At 55.3% G+C, this 16,566-nt stretch overlaps 5 protein-coding genes across 5 annotated transcripts; 3 read left to right on the plus strand and 2 right to left on the minus strand.

The window, feature by feature from the left end:
- Window positions 1–621: 621 nt before the first annotated feature.
- Window positions 622–5,558, plus strand: C8Q71DRAFT_829766 (uncharacterized protein; the record flags this gene model as incomplete). The annotated part of the gene is made up of 8 exons (XM_047926345.1): window positions 622–682; window positions 740–915; window positions 1,098–1,209; window positions 1,445–1,720; window positions 1,833–2,823; window positions 2,878–4,731; window positions 4,789–4,892; window positions 4,995–5,558. Exons 2-8 carry the CDS (start codon window positions 740–742, stop codon window positions 5,556–5,558), a joined length of 4,077 nt encoding a protein of 1,358 aa, XP_047782324.1. The 5' UTR covers window positions 622–682.
- Window positions 5,559–5,665: 107 nt separating this feature from the next.
- C8Q71DRAFT_741855 (beta-lactamase-like protein) lies at window positions 5,666–9,050 on the plus strand. Its single transcript, XM_047922833.1, has 5 exons — window positions 5,666–6,009; window positions 6,077–6,187; window positions 6,958–7,910; window positions 7,973–8,088; window positions 8,153–9,050. The coding sequence occupies exons 1-5, from the start codon at window positions 5,766–5,768 to the stop codon at window positions 8,886–8,888; spliced, it is 2,160 nt and encodes a 719-aa protein (XP_047782325.1). The 5' UTR covers window positions 5,666–5,765; the 3' UTR covers window positions 8,889–9,050.
- On the minus strand, window positions 9,029–11,415 carry C8Q71DRAFT_427326 (uncharacterized protein). Its single transcript, XM_047918489.1, has 8 exons — window positions 10,870–11,415; window positions 10,791–10,811; window positions 10,457–10,722; window positions 10,211–10,403; window positions 10,028–10,152; window positions 9,811–9,976; window positions 9,649–9,755; window positions 9,029–9,588 (listed from the first exon to the last, which is right to left on the minus strand). Exons 1-8 carry the CDS (start codon window positions 11,240–11,242, stop codon window positions 9,169–9,171), a joined length of 1,671 nt encoding a protein of 556 aa, XP_047782326.1. The 5' UTR covers window positions 11,243–11,415; the 3' UTR covers window positions 9,029–9,168.
- A 1,133-nt stretch (window positions 11,416–12,548) lies between these two features.
- Window positions 12,549–13,582, plus strand: C8Q71DRAFT_741862 (DNA binding methylated-DNA-cysteine S-methyltransferase). Its single transcript, XM_047922834.1, has 4 exons — window positions 12,549–12,690; window positions 12,753–12,801; window positions 12,873–12,926; window positions 12,996–13,582. The coding sequence occupies exons 1-4, from the start codon at window positions 12,664–12,666 to the stop codon at window positions 13,307–13,309; spliced, it is 444 nt and encodes a 147-aa protein (XP_047782327.1). The 5' UTR covers window positions 12,549–12,663; the 3' UTR covers window positions 13,310–13,582.
- Window positions 13,583–13,720: 138 nt separating this feature from the next.
- On the minus strand, window positions 13,721–15,581 carry C8Q71DRAFT_427196 (uncharacterized protein). The gene is made up of 6 exons (XM_047918487.1): window positions 15,184–15,581; window positions 14,716–15,125; window positions 14,538–14,652; window positions 14,336–14,476; window positions 14,178–14,275; window positions 13,721–14,125 (listed from the first exon to the last, which is right to left on the minus strand). The coding sequence occupies exons 1-6, from the start codon at window positions 15,386–15,388 to the stop codon at window positions 14,069–14,071; spliced, it is 1,026 nt and encodes a 341-aa protein (XP_047782328.1). The 5' UTR covers window positions 15,389–15,581; the 3' UTR covers window positions 13,721–14,068.
- Window positions 15,582–16,566: the final 985 nt, after the last annotated feature.

The raw sequence follows: 16,566 nt of genomic DNA on the forward strand, positions 1-16,566 counted from the left end.
CCGAGTGCCGAATGATATTCCGCGCTTTACGAGGTCCTGATCCCGTTCTCCTAGTTCTTCATGCAGTCGCAAACGAATATGACCTCAAGTATATCCTGTGTCACACTCACGAACTTCGCACCTTGAAAATCTTGACTATCATTGGACTGTCAACTCGCTACTAGGGGCCGGTGGAGGTATTCACGGACTTGGTCGTTGGCAGCCTCCTTCAAGTCGGAGACATGAGGGCGTTCGTCGAGAGGCCGATACTCGTAGGAAGTACGGGCCAGGTACTCGTACTCTCCATCAGGAGAAGCGGAGGAGGAGAAGGAGGATGTGGTATGTATCCAGGGGGCATTCAAGCGCCGAAAGCACGGCCGCAACCCTAGTGGTGGTGGTCCAAAATCGGTGTACGGGGTCCTGATTTGAGCTTTTCACGCGCACAGCTGGTATATTACCTGCTGCACGTCGTGGACGCAAGTTCGGGACACAGTATTTCTTACATGTCTTCTGTAGACTTATATCAATCACTGGGTACCACCCTTGTGGTGATAACTCGGTGGTATGCATCGCCCGTTGAATATAATCCCTCTCCTCAGGAAGCGCTTAAGTGCAATCGATCAAACACCATATATAGCAACAGCCACCTGCAGACTTGATGCATCGTGGGTTGCATGCGGCGTACACATGCTGAGTGAATAGAATATTACAGTGCGTACGTGTATAGTCAGAGCTCTCCGCCGTACTACGAGTCGTGACAATGGACGCCCCTTCGGATCTCTCTGCTCCTCATACAATCTCGATTCCCGGAGGTCCTACCCTCGAGACTGAGTGGGACGAGAGGAAGCGGAGACATATGGTCTCCTGCGATCTATGCGGTAAAAAGATCGCGTTGACTAAACACGGCCATAATCATTCTCTGTTCGAGCATCGCGGGTCCGCTACTTGTGACGACCTGCAGCGAAAGGCCCTACGGAAACAAGAACTAGCTGCGGCTGCAGCTACCCGGGCAGCACTCTTCAGTACACAGCATACCGGCGTGACTCAGGCTCAGCCTGGCCCGAGCTCACTGGACGATCCTGCACTTGGCATGCCGAGATCCCCTCCGATGCATCCAGTCGAACCGATCACGCCAACCATGCCTTCACTACCACTGTACACAGTACCTCCCACACCCCAGCCATCTCGATCGGGATCCCGCGTTGCAAGTGTCGAGCCAATAACTTTCGAGTTGTTCAGCCGCGATCCGGGCTCAGTCAGTCCCGAGATAGCTGGCGAACTAACCACGTCATTTGCGGACCTGCGGGCCTCATCGCCAAGTCCTGGCGCAGCCTCCACAGAAGCTGGCACCAGTACAATTCCAATCGAATCGGCACTTGGCGCCGGCAGGTCCGAGTCCGTAGATCTGGAGCAGAGATGGCCCGCTGCCGCTGAGGGAGGAGGATGCAGAGGCGTGCTTGTCGAGTGGAAGGCAGGATCGGTCTGGGACACATATCCGTATCATCAGCATGCGTTCCGCAAGTACCCATGGGAGCCGATTGGGATTGAAAACGGAAACTGGTTCCGTCTGCGAGCGACAGACTGTGCACGCTCAGCTGTATCAGCCGCGAGCGACAGCCCTAATATCTGCTGTAGTGCTTGTCAGAATATCCCAACCTCGGATCGATACCGAAAGTTCCTGAACAGAGCCAAATCCGCGAGCGACCACACACCTTGGGAATATCTGAACCACAGACAGCTTGTCGCTGTATGTAGGACGGTAGTCAGCGAGAATCGGAAATTGCGGCTTAAGGTAATGTACTAGTTTAGCTTGCTCGTAGATGACAATGAGACTTACATTGACACAATGGCAGTGCCGCGATGCAGATCGCAGTCTCTCGCGCTTGCGAGGCAAATTGAACGATCATCAGCGGCTGGTGGTTCTCTTGGCGAATAACGACATACAGCGGCTTCATCACCTGTTGTCGGTCGCACTGCGCAAGGGCGCGAGCCCTAAGGCTTTGATAGCTCAGATCGATCGAGCCATCAATGGTCTATACTGCGATCGGGGACAATTTGACGAGCGTAAAATCAAGGCCGCATTCCTGTCGAAGGTTCTTGGGGGTCCACGACTCTTGTTTGCGCTCTCAAAGTCGGAAAGATTCCCGTCTGGGCCGACTGTTGGCCGTCGTATGAAGGTACCTGAGCTTGACCCCTCCATCAGCACCCCAACACGCCCCGAATTCAAGAGGAATTTTGCCTCACTCTGCAATCCGGCACACAACCCACTTCCCCCGAGATATGGTCGTGCAAAGCAGCTTGCAGGTCTTGTAGTCATGGTCGATGGGATCGCAATTGAGGAGCGGTGTCGCTACCTCCCATCCCGGAACGCGATAGCAGGCCTGGCTCGAGAAGACGCAAGTAAGGTGTCACTCGAGGTCAAGAGCTACGAGGATGTGCAGAAGGTTGAGAATGCACTCGTAGATGGAGTGTGCTCTCATGGGAAGGATGCTACCGTCGTGTCGATCGCACCGTACGCTCGAGTCGATCACTACAACGCCTTACCGCTTGTAGTCTCACCATCAAACAAGCACGAGACGGGCGAGCAACTTGCTCGTTGGCTGTGGGACTTCTGTGACTCGTGGCGTACCGACCCGCACGGCGAAGCTGTCAGGGGCACGATCTGGGCCTTAGCAAGTGATGGCGACGCCGCATTTCGCCTCGCGAAACATATCATCTGTTCGACACACGCTGTACCTGCGGAGACAGAGCTTGGGAGCCGGCTGTGCAGACTCAAGGGTATGAACCGGATGACTAGCGCGACAGGCATTGTTGCCACCTGTGACCCTAAACATGTGTTCAAACGTAAGTTTGTCATACAGTGCAGCACTGTACAAATTCGCTTACCAGTACACAAAGGCTTTGCAACGCTTATACGGAACCCAAGAGGCATCCTGATTGATGACACACACCTACAGTCGACAGATTTTTTTGAGCACTTGAGAGATCTGCCGGATATGTCTCCGGAAAAAGCGAGCCGGCTTCTCGACCCCGCCGACAAGCAAAACGTTCCGAAAGCGGTCCATCTGATACAGGAGCTACTCAACATTGAGAAACACGCGCCCCGCCCTCTGCACGACCTCTTTCCGGGGAGATCCCACCGCCGCCATATCCTCTCCTTCTTTGCCCGCGTCCTCGGCTTCTTTGTCCTGCCATTTGTGACCATCAGTATGTCACTGGCAGAACAGATACATTCTCTCGCAACATACTCACATCTGGTCGCTGTCCTGTGGGTCCGACACGGGACAGCATTCATGAACGGAGGTCTCTACGCTGATTCCCAATCAATTGTCAAAAATATCATTTTCACGGTACTGCGCCTGCAGCTCCTGGACGACGACATACCTTTCCATATCATCTTTGAAGGGACAGACCGTCTCGAATCCCTGTTTGGCAACTGTCGCACACAGGATCACAACCGTAATTTCGATGTCTTGCAACTGTGCCAGAAGCTCAGCGTTGCCACCATGATTGACTTGATCTTCGAAAGCGAACCTGATTGGGACCGCGGACACCGGCGTCTTGACCTAAAGGACGCGCTCGGGATAGATCATGTCAATCCCCGTTCGTGGACTGGTGATGTTCGCGTCGGGGAAGTCGATGTTGCAACAGAATGGGCGCGAGGTCGTTACACTGCAGAACAAGTCATCATTCAGTTTCTTGGACCGGACGCAGCCGAGGCGTTCGAATCGCTGTACGATCAGGACAACTGCGACTTGCTCCGGCCAGAAGGTACCTATGTCGGCGTGAGGCACGATCCTGGCGACGACATCGAGGAGATCACAGCATCCGCACACACTCCCGAAAATGCAGTAGTCCACGCATCTGCACAGGATGTCAGCGACTCAGACAACGGCAATGAATTTGACGATGTGCCAGTGGGCCTTGGCATTGAGGACTTCCTGCCAGATACAGAGCAGGACCTCGAAGACGATGTGGCGATGACATCGTCCGAGGATCGCTTCGTGACGGTGGAGGGCAAGAGATACTTGAAGGCTTCCGTTGTCACGGCTTTACTCACGTCAAGCCGAGCGCGGAAGGTTCCCCTTCGAACGCTCCGAAATCGTGGCGTAACGTTCGAGGATATGAGTGGCGGAGACAAGTGGAATAGCTCCGAACTCACCAGTGGCAATCTCGTCAAGACGGGCGATATTGCAGCGTCACTTCTGCGTGTGCAATCGACTATCTGCCTCGCCGTCGTAGAGATAACGGGGTTCCGTTGTGGAAGCGGTGATGATCAAACCTTCCTATCGTGCATCAGCGTGGATGATCTCGAGGACAGGGCATCAGCACCCACAGTTACAGTCCAGGTGCTCGACATGTTCACGCCGGAGCCATCTACCGACCCTGCTGAGAAGTGCAGTTGGCAGTGGACTCACTCGTACATCCGGCTCGATTCACAAAGCAATAGTCAGCGCATCATGCAACGTCAGCATACCATCAACATACCTGGCCATTTGATTCATCCACTCGGGCCGACTATCATTGCCCTACGTCTGTCAAACGATCAAGTCAATCAGCCCATTGTCCCGAGATATGCCAATGGCAAGGACTCACAAATCGCGAAGACGTGGTCCGTACCAAGGACACAACTGGAAGATATCCTGACGTTCGCATGGGAAGCACTCTCCCCCAACACGGAAGACATTATCGCAAATATCGAGCACTTACCGTCAGTATCCACCCAAAGCCTGCCATATCAGGACACAATAGGTACGTTGTGAGATAGCAATCATGGCGGGCTACCAGTACTTACCGGCATACTCCTAGGGAATGACGTGTTCACCGTCCTTGATGTACCAACTTGGCTCACAATCGAGAAGAAGACCGGCTCGGATGTCGTCCCTTGTCTAATCTGTGGAAGTAAGGAGGCTGTTAAGAACATGCGGAATCACATCGGACGCCATATCTTGTTTTCAATGCGAGGAGTAGTTGAAAAGGTGCCGTACATTGCGAAGGTGAGTTCGTTGACTGAGGATCGATGTTTAAAATCACTCACCTGCCGACTTCATGATCAGCTCGGCGTCGATCCTTGCGGCTTCTGCGGGATGGACGGGTGTGTCGTTCAGCTAACCAAGAAGAACAACAGCATGTCAGTTGCTTGCAGCTGTCCATACCACTACACATCAATGAGCTATGCCGCAGCCAAGACAGTAAGCAAGGCCACTCCGTGTACAAACGTACCGATACACTGCCCTCTGTGCCCGATTGGCCCGTCAGGACAGCCGCGCACTATTTGGAAGTACAACGTGCTCTTCCATGTTGCGAAGGAGCACTGTACCGATGATCACGAGTTGCCGCCTATTCCGCTACAGCTCGCAGTCGACATGCATATATCGATCGAGGAGGAGAGCTTGATGCGGATCGCGAAAGACGTCACGGAGGACTGGCGGAAGCAACACGAGATTCCAAACAGCGACGAGGTAGAGGCGTATCGCGAAGAGTTGAAGGCGAGCCAGACGAAGGGTAAAAAGCGCATGCGATCGCAGTCAACCGCTGTAGTCGAACGAGGAGGACCCAAGTCGCGCGCCCGACGCTAGGATCGCCTGTAATCGTAGTTGAATCTCATCTAATCTAGCATCTTATCGGACTGGTGGTGGTCTCTCAGGTGTTCGGGGGCCGGCGCTAAACTTTTTTGACTTGCGGGCCAGAATCCCCCGAATGAATGCCCCTCGTATGTATCCCCAGTTGCCAACTCGCTTCGAAGCTCGCTACATAACTCGGCGTGAGCGGGCGCTTGTTCTTCTATGTCTACCACCATCCGACTTTGCTCCCAACTCTTTTCATCATATACAAGCCGCGCAATATACAAGAAACCGTTTAATATCTCGCTTCGAATGTATTCGCACCAAGACCAGGGACGCAGGCCCAAGACGATGTCGCACGACATCACCGTGACCTTCCTCGGAACGGCGAGTGGCGGCGGACCAACCGAAACGCGCAATTGTTCAAGTCTTGTCGTGGATGCACTCGGAGATCAGACATTATGGAGTGCGTAATGATGTTAGAACTTTGCATGTGGGTGCTGGGACGGGTGGCTAAGCAGTACATTCGTTAGTGGTGGACTGCGCCGAGGGCACGGTCAGGCAAGTGTTGCAACAACCTTTCCGCGGCGGGGATCGTGTCAAGCTCAGCAGGTTGACGAAAGTCTTCATTACTCATATGCATGGTGAGCCTTCTACCCTTACGCGACATGCCATTGCTGTCTGCAACGCCTGTTCGACGAGGCGTTTCTGGGGTTGAGATCATCGCACGAACCATCTCCGGTTACTACTCCATCTCCATCAATAGACCGTCCATGGCCATGCTCGGCATACTGGCGCACAGATACAGTCTTCATTGAGACGTATCGAGGTCATCCTTGTAGGAGCTGGAGTCCATGTCCTCTCGCTATCGCTCACTGTTGCACGCAGCATCATGATGGCAGTCCCTGCTCCCGTGCATTTGTGCATAAGCCGTGTGTGCAGATAGAGTCTACACCTCTTCTCGATTCTTCCGTGTCTGGCGCACTTCTTCGATATCACGTTCAAATGCCAACAGTCTGTTGCGCTGACTCGGCAATTGGTGTATGTCTCTGTTCAGACGTAGCTAACCACGACCGTGGCCCAAGTACAGGCGCCCATGTGGATAGGCCCTGCTCGTACAATGCTGCTCCTCAGACGTCGACGCAGGAGCCAATGGGCATTTCTTGGCCTCTTCTTGGTTCGCAGTTGATCCTGAGGGAAGACCTCGAGAGGGCTCGTCTGCCGCGACCTACATGATAGCACATCACCTCTACCGGAAGAATGACCGAGAAAGCTTGGCTGTTCGACGCTTTCTTGTGCACGCCTGGTCTTCATAGACATCGATCGACGACATTAGGCGTGTGGCTGCACCTGCCAGATGTTCTCACCAGGATGTTCGCGTTGAGGGTACTGACCAATGCCCTTGTGTCCACAGCCGATCACACAGCAGGTGTCCTCACGCTGCTCCGTAATACGCTTGGTATTCCCAAAGCTAGAGCACGATCCCGGTCACCTCATGCGACTCAACTACCTCCCGCGCTCGCGCCACCCACCGCGAAAGACCAACCTGTCGCATCGTCATCTTCCGCACAAGCCTCAGCTGCTTCACACGAGTACCCTCAACATGACCCCGAAGTCCGAACGGATCCGCCTCGCATCGAGATCTTCGGCCCTCGCGGGCTGCGCCGTTTCCTGCGACTACAGATGCTCTTCACGCATACGCATTCCCAGGACCGCTACGCCGTGCACGAGCTTCTCACCGCTGACCAAACCCCTTCCTGCCCTGGCGACGTTCCTCATGATTCGGACCACGGCGCGACCGAGGAAGACCGGCTGGTGGATAACGAAGCACCGGGCCAAGACATCCGGTGCGACGCGCAAGGCTTCTGGCGAGGGATCGTCGACGAGGACATCGGCTCCGGATCCGGTTGGTGGAGCTCGTCGTCGGAACAGAAGGGCTTCGGAAAAGTCGTCGTCGACGCGGGGCCAATTGACCACCGCGACCCCTGCATTGGCTACGTGATCCGTGAGCTTCCTCACTTGCACGAGCCTGCTGCACTGCAAACACCGATCCCCACTCCGCGCAAGCTCGTCATTCTCGGCGATACGTTCAACGCGGATGCCTTGATTCCCCTCATTGACCCGCCCTCTGCCAACGCCACCGCTACTGCGAGCGGCAGCGCGACCCGACCTATCGAGGTAGACATGGACGTAGACGTGGACTCGCCACCGGGTGACGCGTCGATTGGGATTGAAGACGCGACCGTGACACCCGACGTGCGGAGCCTCATCGCACGAACACCGGTATCCCTGCTGATTCACGAAGCGACGGATGCATACATACCGCCATCGGTCGATCCGCAGGAGAAGACTGGCAAAAACAGAACCGTGAGCTGTCTTGTCCCTTAACGCGGATATAGCTCGCGATTGATTGCAAACCCACTCTGCAGGCCGAGATTGTCAATGTCAAGACGCGCGACAGAGGGCATAGTACTCCTGCCATGGCAGGCGAGTTCGCAGGGAAAATCGGTGCAGAGCGACTCGTACTCAATCACATAGGTGCTCGGTGAGTACTTCACCTCTTACGTTCTGTTACACTTGAAACAGTGAATGCGGTCCTTATATGCTAGCTTCCCCGCGCCCCCGCTTTCGACTCGTACGGGATGGGAGAGGTTCCAGCTCGCGTGTATACGTGAGATTGAGAAACAAGCGCACGCAACTTGGAGGCCCCCCAAAACGCGTCCTCCCACATACGTGACCGCTGCATACGACTATTACAGGGTCGTCATCCCGCCTAACCGGATGCCCCGCAGCCCCGAGGATGAGCGTGACGGGCAGCGGGTGGAGTGGGACGTGGCGCACCGCGATCGCTCACGAGAACGGCACGCGGAGCGATTCGACCGGAGAGAAGAAGGCTCGCAGGCACGGAGACAAACGGAACCGCGGTATCAAGCCCGTATCGAAGCTGAATCCAGCAATCAGCCTGTCGATTCGAGCCGGAAGCTGCCCCCGCGGAACGAAGTGCCCCCGTTTGTTCGTTCAGAACTTGCCCAGCAGTCTCGAGAGAGGTGGGAAGCTCTCGCGGTCCAGGGCAGCCTCGTCAGCGAGGTGGACTACAGCCAGCATCCTGCCCTGCGGGCGAGCGTCGCCGGGAGGAATGTCGAGGGGCATGGTGCACGGGTGAACGACAACGGCAAACGGGATCGGACCGTCAGCTCTGGTGACAGTACTCGTGGACAGATTCGCGGTTACGATGGAGGCGACCGCGGTGGGCGTGGTCGGGATGTCTCGGTGAGGGGCATACATACTGAGTCGAGGGGTGGTACTCAATGGCGCGGGAGAGGGAACAAGCGAGGCAGAAAGTAAGAGTTTCGTTTCAGCTCTCTTGCGTGACCGTGGCCGTGCTCCTTGCAGCCACGGATATGATCCACCAGAATCTCAAGAAATCTGTACAGTCAGTTAGTAGAATATTGCCTTGCGATGAACAATCGTGTTCCTTCGATCGGAGCGTATGTATCAATCATCAGCAGTGCTTGTAGTGCAAAAGTTGCTCTGTCCGATCACTGATACAACCATCTAGTACAATACAGTTTCATGGACATGACTGCGACGTAAATCATGGTCACTGGGGGAATCATTGAAACGTTCATGACTCTACGGTCTCCATTCTCTCCTCGGCCATCTTCTCCCTCTCCTCCACACTCACTTTTGCCACCTTCTCGTCCGCATTCGATACACTGCTACTGGCAATAGCGGCTTCCTCCATACCGCCGCAACCCACCGTCCTTGTACGTCTCTCTGCTCGCGCGCGTTGCACAGCCAGATCTGCTCTCGGTACAGCGCTCCACTGGAGGGCACTCGTCCAGCTTCCCTTCACGACGTCCTGCTCGCTCGACGTCTCGCTCCGCTCAGCGCGGAACATATCGTCGATCGACTCAAGCGGGATGCCTGACGTCTCGGGGTAGCACGCCCAGACGATCGCGGCGATGACGGCGTTGAATACGGCGAAGATGATGTAGGTTCTCCATTTGATGTTGTCGAGGGCGGGAGGAGTGATCTCGACGACCTAGTACGGAATGACTGGTCAGACTACTTCCCGGAAGATGCCATAGCGAGGGCTGCGTACCAGGAAGTTGCCCAAGAAGTCAGCGGCAGCTGCGAGTGCAGCTCCTTTCGCGCGGATCTTGAGAGGCAGGATCTCAGCAGGGTAGACCCATACGGTACCCATCCACCCTGTTCAGTGGTGCTCAGTCGTGTATACGCAGACAATTGGGATGTAGGAGCTTACCCCAGGTGAAGAATGCTTCGTACAGGAATACGAAGAACACTGCGGCAATGCTCGCGCTCGGGGTGTCGACGGCGACACAGATCGCCTCCAGCACCAATACGATCATCTGGCCTATGGCGAAGGTAATCCATAGCTTGCGGCGCCCCACGCGGTCGATGGTGTACCACTATGTCGCGAATGAGATATGAGTTCGGAAGGTTGTTGACACCCTGCTCACCGTAACGAATGACGCAACGATGTACCACACTTGCAGCCAGCACCCGAGAAACAGCGCCATCTCCTGCGACATGCCCAGACTGGACTCGAAGAGCGTCGGAGCATAGTACGTCACGATGTTGATACCTGCGCACGATACACGGCTTAGCATTGGGGCGGGCTGACGTTTCGAGAAGATGCATACCCGTCAACTGTTGCATGAATTGGATCCCGAGTGCGAGATAGAACCGCCTGTTCGCGGAGATTCCGCCACTCTTGAACAGGTCGCCCCACGAACCCTCTTCCTTACTTTCCAGCTCGAGTGCATCGATGATCTCCTGCGCTTCCTTCACCACCACCTCGTGGTCAGTGGGCAGATTTCTCAGCCGCGCCAGGACCTATGCACCGTTTCGTTAGGATGCCTACCAAAATCGGTGTGGACAGTACTCACCTCGATTCCCCGTGCGGGGCTGGCCTCGTGGCGTATCAGCCACCGAGGTGTCTCGGGCATGAACATCGTTACGAAGATGACGTAGATGGCGAAGACGCATTGGAACAGCAGCGGGAAGCGCCACTGTATTGGTCCGTTGTAAAAATAAAACGCGTAGTTGATCCAATACGCTATCATGAGCCCGAACAGCATCGAGGACATCTGGCAGCACAGTTGCCACCCGCGGTGCTCCGGCAGCGTAACCTCGCTCTGGTACACGGGCGTCACTGAAAACAATGGAATGCAGAAGCAGTGAGCGAAGTTTCGCCGACATTAGCAGGACGGTGGGACGTACCGGAGGTAATGTATCCGACGCCTTCGAGGTGGTGGGTAAGTCTCGGACCGCGGGGAAGACGCGGTGTTTAGAAGCTCACCTATCCCGGTCAGAATCCTCGCGACTATCATCTGAATCCTCTCGACGCAGCTGCCCATGAGGATGGTGCCAATGAGCAGTATCGTTGCACCGATAATGAGCGTCCTCTTCCGCCCGAGTGGCTCGGTCGTGAACGCGGCCGCAATCGCGCCGACGATGGCACCAATGTCGTAGAGCGCGGTGATCGTGCTGACCATGATCGTGCTGGGGTTGTCCATCTGCCCGAGCCAGTACTTGGAGATGACGACGCCGGACATGACGCCTTGGTCGTAGCCGAAGAGACAGAAGCCCATCGAGCACACCGAGGTGAGCATCGCGACGAGCGCGGTGCCGCGCAGGCCGTTCACGCCCAGCTTCGTCGGGAGTATTGTCATGGTGCGACTCGAAGCCTTGAAGGTCGCTGCGATGTCGCGGAACGAGGACTGTGGAACGGCGAGCTTAGCGGGGGTTCTCCGGCCGCATTGCTGCTTTATATATGAGCAAGCTTGGGCCGACCTGCGCAAGGTGGCGTTGACGCGGTAGCATGATCATGTGCGAGGAAGCGGATAGCCGTTAAATCGCGGGAGGCGACAGATTGGTACGGCCGCAGACGGCCGCTCAGGACGGTATGTAGCATCTCACAGGATTGGAAGGGGTTGGAGGAGCGATCTAACGCATATAGCATTCTGGCGAAAGCGTGGGGCTACGCGGAGGCGCCCCGTGGGGAAGTTAGAGGCACGCCTATCGTACCGCATGCGGGCGCCGGTAGATTCGGACACCAAAAGACCTGAAAGGAAGGCGGTGAGTCGTCGAAGCACTGGTTCCAAAAGACGATAGAACACGCACACCTCATATCCCACCTGTCTCCACTTGTTCCTGCATTCGAAGAATAGGTTGATAGCACGATACTGCCGGGTTAGGGAAGACAGACAGAGTTAGCATATTGGTCACGAGGATATCATGCTTCGACCAATGTGACCAACTCGTGAGGTTGGAGCACGGGCCGCCCGCGTGAATCTCCAGGACGATCTCTCCATAAGCGTCAAGGGTTCAAACACGTCTGAACGACGTAGTATGAAGATCGTCAGGGACTTCATACATTAACGTTCAAGGGGATATGTAATGCCTGCTCGATACGTGGATGGAAGATCGACGTGCGACCTACACTGGCAATCGCTTTGCCTGCGACACACGATGACGACGGACTAGCTTGACGAGGTACCTAGGCCGCATTGATCGCCATATACGGGTAAACATTGGTTTCCGCAAGCTTTCCGCCCGCAAGACCTGCGTGCGCGTGATATCATCAGACCTCCAGAGGGCTCGTCCAAGGCTTGTCAGCAGACGCGCCCCTCTCTGTTATCATAGGTAAAATTAAAGTGCATACGACATGACAAGTCGCGCTCACCGCACACAATCCGAGAACACGAAGCCCAGGGCCCTTCATACGAGTACTCGATATGCTCCGAATCTTGTATGGTTCGCGATAGGTAGGCTGTGAGTGGCATATGCTGCACCCTCTTGATTGAATGATTGAGCTACGAGATCATGTCACCCTACAACAGCGGTACTCCAAGGATCCATCCAAGATCCATCCATGAAGACTCGAAGAGGATGATGGTTGTCGAAGTCAGGATCTACACGAGCGCCTGTTTCTAGTTTAAGTGGCAGGTTTCCGTTTAAATCCGAGTTGACTCCTCCTACTATCCCAGGCTCAGAGTCTATTCAACCCATGGACTCCATCTGAGCCGCTGTGTCTGGCTGCTATTGATGCAAGCCCGCACATATCGTTCGACTAGCGAGTTGGTTTAACACCATGGACAGTGCGCAGTTTCATGCAGCGGTACTTCGTTGATTGCCTCTGGAGTCTAGTTGACAGCTCGGGCTGATACAGCGAATCTCCAGGTGTATCACGTAGCTCGGCAAATACCTCCACAGCACGTAACGTCGTACGGTAAGGAAGATCAACCTTCCTTCTTCAAAGACCGGTGGTTGTTCAAGCTCCGTCCTATCATTGCCTTCTAGGACACATCGCGAAGCTCCTCGGAATGCCTCGCCACTCTCGACACGTCGGACAAGGTAAGCTTCCACCGCCTTGCTCGTGTTGGGGCGCTGTCAGTTCTCCGTCCCTGAACACCCTTTTCCCAGCCCTAAAATTCGTCTCCCCTGATGTGCAACCTCCCATTCCCTGGTATCGTGTCATCGCGTCGTCTGGCATGATATCCTCGCGCGGACCAGGCACTACAGGCGCCGATAGGCAGCGCCAGGAGCTCGAAGCTGAGGGCATAGAGGTCAACGTCGGGCGTATGGGCGACTTGCGCGTCGACCTCAGGCGCTATGGGTGGTTCCCTGCGCCGGGGACCGTTGACACCGGTGTGGAGTTGAACGAGGATGGTGAGGCTGACGTCGACGCTAGTGAGGCGACGTCTGAGGATGGCGATGATTCTGAAGAAGAGACATAAGACCGTCCCATGCGGTATCTTGCATACGCGGGGTATGAGAGCTGTTTGTTGTACTTTTCACGACCTGGAGCAAAAAGGTGCATTGCAGGAGCCGCAGAATGGGTGCACGGGAGGCTTATAAGGGGTAGGCGTGTATTGTGGGATCAAAATCTGTGGTGCAAATATGGAGACAGCACTGTATAGTGGTATATTCTGCACGAGGGCGCGTCGGCGACGCCCAGTGCAGTAAGTCGCGAGTGAGGAAGGGCATGCATCTTTAAGGTGTGCTCAACTGGCTCGCCACTGCTGAGCTGGTCCGCATCAGTCAAGCGAGAGGGTGCAGCCAAGGTGCAGCTAACAGGTCGTGTGAGGTGTCAGCCGCTTCAGGCTGGACGATGATGAAGACGACGGCACAACATCACACAAGCTCGCACACCAAGACTGGTACATATGGCAAGTCATATTATCAACAATCAACAGCCGTCGAAGGGGGTAGCGTTCATTTCGGAGTGCGAGAGCCTTCAAGTTGCTCGGACCGGGAGAGCAAGGGACGCAGCTGAGCGCGAGCGCTGAACGTTCAGATCATTGCAACATGGACACATAAGGTTAAGCTCTAAGCTGGTATCGAGTAACCGTGACGCTCCCATTGTCAGGAATGAAGTCTAGAAGTCCGTTGTCAAACATGAGCTACGGTGACTACACGGTTCGAGAGCCTCAACAGTCATAACAATCTATTAGTGTCGAGACAGGGTTGTTCCTGTGAATTCACGCGAGTCTTCTCTAGACAATCGTCGTCACGGGCACGGCGGAGGTCGACTGGTGAACAAACTTCACGGTCTGTGCACACAAATCAGATCGACCGCCACCAACAGTGGACTCGAACACGTACCAAGCTAGTTGTGGCCCCGTACGTCATTGCGAAGCGGGTAACGTCGGCGGTGAGAAGAATGACACCGTCGGAGATCACGATGTAGGTGGTCGGCTTGCCTAAGTACAACAACGTGTTTAGCCTGTTTCCAAGCGCACGGCGAATAAAGGGCAACGCACTTCCATCAGTGTTGACCCACTGCGCGGTGACCACGCTCGTGGACGGGTCGATCGTCCAGATGTCGCTCTCAAATGGCTTGACAGTGCCCGACGCGGCGGTGAAGGAGTTGGCGCCACTTTGGGCCGGAGCGTTCGGCGAGGCTATAGGCGGCGGAGATCGTCAGAAAGCTGCCAGCGCCTCTGCAACATGGGTCGAACGTACATTCACCCTGGCTTCCGCCGATATATGCGTAGTTGTACGAGCCGACTGCCAGGTTAGAGTTGATATTTGCGAACCCGACGATAGCCGCGAGGTTGGTGTAGTCCGATAACCCGTTCTATAGCGGAGGCACGTCCGGTGAACTCATCGTCCAATGTTATGACAAAAGCCCGAAACGCACAAGCGTCCTGAGGTTGATAGAGGTATAGCTGATTTCATTGGCGCATTCCTGGTACTGCACCTGCAGAGCCTTCGAAGAGTCGCCGGTCGTCGTGTACTCGCCGAAATTGTTCGACTCGGAGGAAATGTACTGGCCGGTGTACGACCCACCGGATACTTGGAGCAGACCAACGTAAGCAGTGCACGAGGGTGTCGGGGCAGCGCTGGTGGTCGCAGCGGTCGCAGTGCTGGTAGTATCGGTGCTGGCGCTGGTGGTGCCGGTGCTAATGGTCGTGGTGTCGGCGCTAGTGCTGGCGGCGGTGTCCGTGCTGCTAGCCGGGGAAGCACTCGAGGTCGGAGGCGTAGGTAGGGAAGGCGTGCTAGTCGTCGTCGGAGTCTGCGAGGGCAGCCCACGGTTTGCGAGACGCCGATCTGCATGATCCCCCGAGTGTGGTCAGCTCCGAAGGCATACGGATAGTGGACAGCTTACTGGAGCGGAACTTGGGGCGCGCAGGGGTAAGTCCGCGTGCGAGGCGCTGCGCGTTCGTCAGCGTGCGCGTCGCATGCGCCAGATACTTGACATGGACGTTCGTCGGGTTGAGCGTGAGCTCCTCCCGGCGCGAGACGCGCGCAACATGAGCAACCACACCGGTCGCGAAGAACACCACCAGAAAAGCGAGAAATACAGAGCGCATCGTAGTCTTGGATTTCAGGAGCAGGAGAGGATGTAGGATGTAAAGAGCGACGACGAAGCTAGGCCTCAAGGGAAAGGGTGGCTCGCGGTGAAGCCTGGGCAGACAAAGAGGAAAAGAAAGCCCAACGCATCCCGACTCGCGCGGGTAACTTTTATCGCGGAGGCAACATTCAAGGTACAGCGTCGAGACCCAATGGATCCGGGGGTGCCTGAAGCCCGCAATTAATTAAGCGCGGTGTGCCTTCAGGACGACAGGTCGAACAAGGTGCACCGCGAATCGGCCATTCCGCAAACCGACGCACCTGTGCTATTGATGATGTTCCTCAAGGGACCTGACCCTTGCTGCGTCCATTGCAACCATTCGTCTGGGTACGCAGGTATGTGTCCATGGCCGCCCACCAAGTGAGCGCTAGTATCGTCCGAAAAGGAAAGTTGCGCTGTTGCGCCACACTGGCTTCAATCCCGAAGGCACGGTCGGGTGCAATGCTTGGCCTCGATCTATGCAGTCTGGAGAAGAGAGGGCATTTTTTTCAGCGACGAAAGCTGGCTTGGCAAGAACATTTCATTCGCTGCCACTTCCTACTAGTTAGGCTCACTGAAACCACGGTCGCCGGGCGAAGGTGGTTTGAGTCTTGACAGACCTGAGGATGCATTGAAGTCTCAACGCAACGTCTGTTCGAAATGAATGGCAGTTCAGGATCTCTACCCCTTCGTGATCAGCTGATACGAAAGCGGCAGCGAGCGTACTTACTTACAGTACTAGTAGCTCCAAAGCTAGAATGAACAGCTACGAATACAATCGGACAGTCCGGGTTAATGCAAGGCTGTGGTTGTATATATCCCGTGTTCGCTAGCACAAGTAAGCTTGAGCTTGAAAGCTGCCTGAGTGGGCATACAGGCGAGAATCGGCAGAATCAGATAGTACATGAGGTTCGGTGAGGCAAATCCATGGACAAGCTTCGATCAGAACAGAATCAGAGCTACATGCATAAGCATGCGTTGAGGTGCCAGTGCTCGTATCACCAGGCAGTGTGAGGGAATACCAGCTGATATGATGATGTCTGAGTGACAAGGATTCAGAGAGCCTTTCAATGTTCTGAATTGAAGTGAATTCGGTTCGCGTGAGGTGGCTGCTCGCCACGTGTGATTTGCCACGCCACAGACGCGTCAGTGACGCGA

The sequence above is a fragment of the Rhodofomes roseus genome, assembly GCF_022264815.1.
Source record: "Rhodofomes roseus strain CIRM-BRFM 1785 chromosome Unknown C8Q71scaffold_4, whole genome shotgun sequence".
Lineage (NCBI taxonomy): Eukaryota > Fungi > Basidiomycota > Agaricomycetes > Polyporales > Fomitopsidaceae > Rhodofomes > Rhodofomes roseus.

Coding starts and splice junctions, on each gene's coding strand:
- C8Q71DRAFT_741862 (XM_047922834.1), top strand. CDS start 12,664: ATGGACAGTGCGCAGTTTCATGCAGCG. Junction 12,802..12,872: donor ACAGCACGTAACGTCGTACG/GTAAGGAAGATC, acceptor ATTGCCTTCTAG/GACACATCGCGAAGCTCCTC. Junction 12,927..12,995: donor CTCTCGACACGTCGGACAAG/GTAAGCTTCCAC, acceptor CCCTTTTCCCAG/CCCTAAAATTCGTCTCCCCT.
- C8Q71DRAFT_741855 (XM_047922833.1), top strand. CDS start 5,766: ATGTCTACCACCATCCGACTTTGCTCCCAACTCTTTTCATCATATACA. Junction 6,188..6,957: donor CTTCATTACTCATATGCATG/GTGAGCCTTCTA, acceptor TTGTGTCCACAG/CCGATCACACAGCAGGTGTC. Junction 8,089..8,152: donor CTCAATCACATAGGTGCTCG/GTGAGTACTTCA, acceptor CTTATATGCTAG/CTTCCCCGCGCCCCCGCTTT.
- C8Q71DRAFT_427326 (XM_047918489.1), bottom strand. CDS start 11,242: ATGACAATACTCCCGACGAAGCTGGGCGTGAACGGCCTGCGCGGCACC. Junction 10,404..10,456: donor GCCCCGCACGGGGAATCGAG/GTGAGTACTGTC, acceptor AACGGTGCATAG/GTCCTGGCGCGGCTGAGAAA. Junction 9,756..9,810: donor CGAAGCATTCTTCACCTGGG/GTAAGCTCCTAC, acceptor ACCACTGAACAG/GGTGGATGGGTACCGTATGG.
- C8Q71DRAFT_427196 (XM_047918487.1), bottom strand. CDS start 15,388: ATGCGCTCTGTATTTCTCGCTTTTCTGGTGGTGTTCTTCGCGACCGGT. Junction 14,477..14,537: donor CGGCGGAAGCCAGGGTGAAT/GTACGTTCGACC, acceptor CGCCGCCTATAG/CCTCGCCGAACGCTCCGGCC. Junction 14,126..14,177: donor ACGGGGCCACAACTAGCTTG/GTACGTGTTCGA, acceptor TTGTGTGCACAG/ACCGTGAAGTTTGTTCACCA.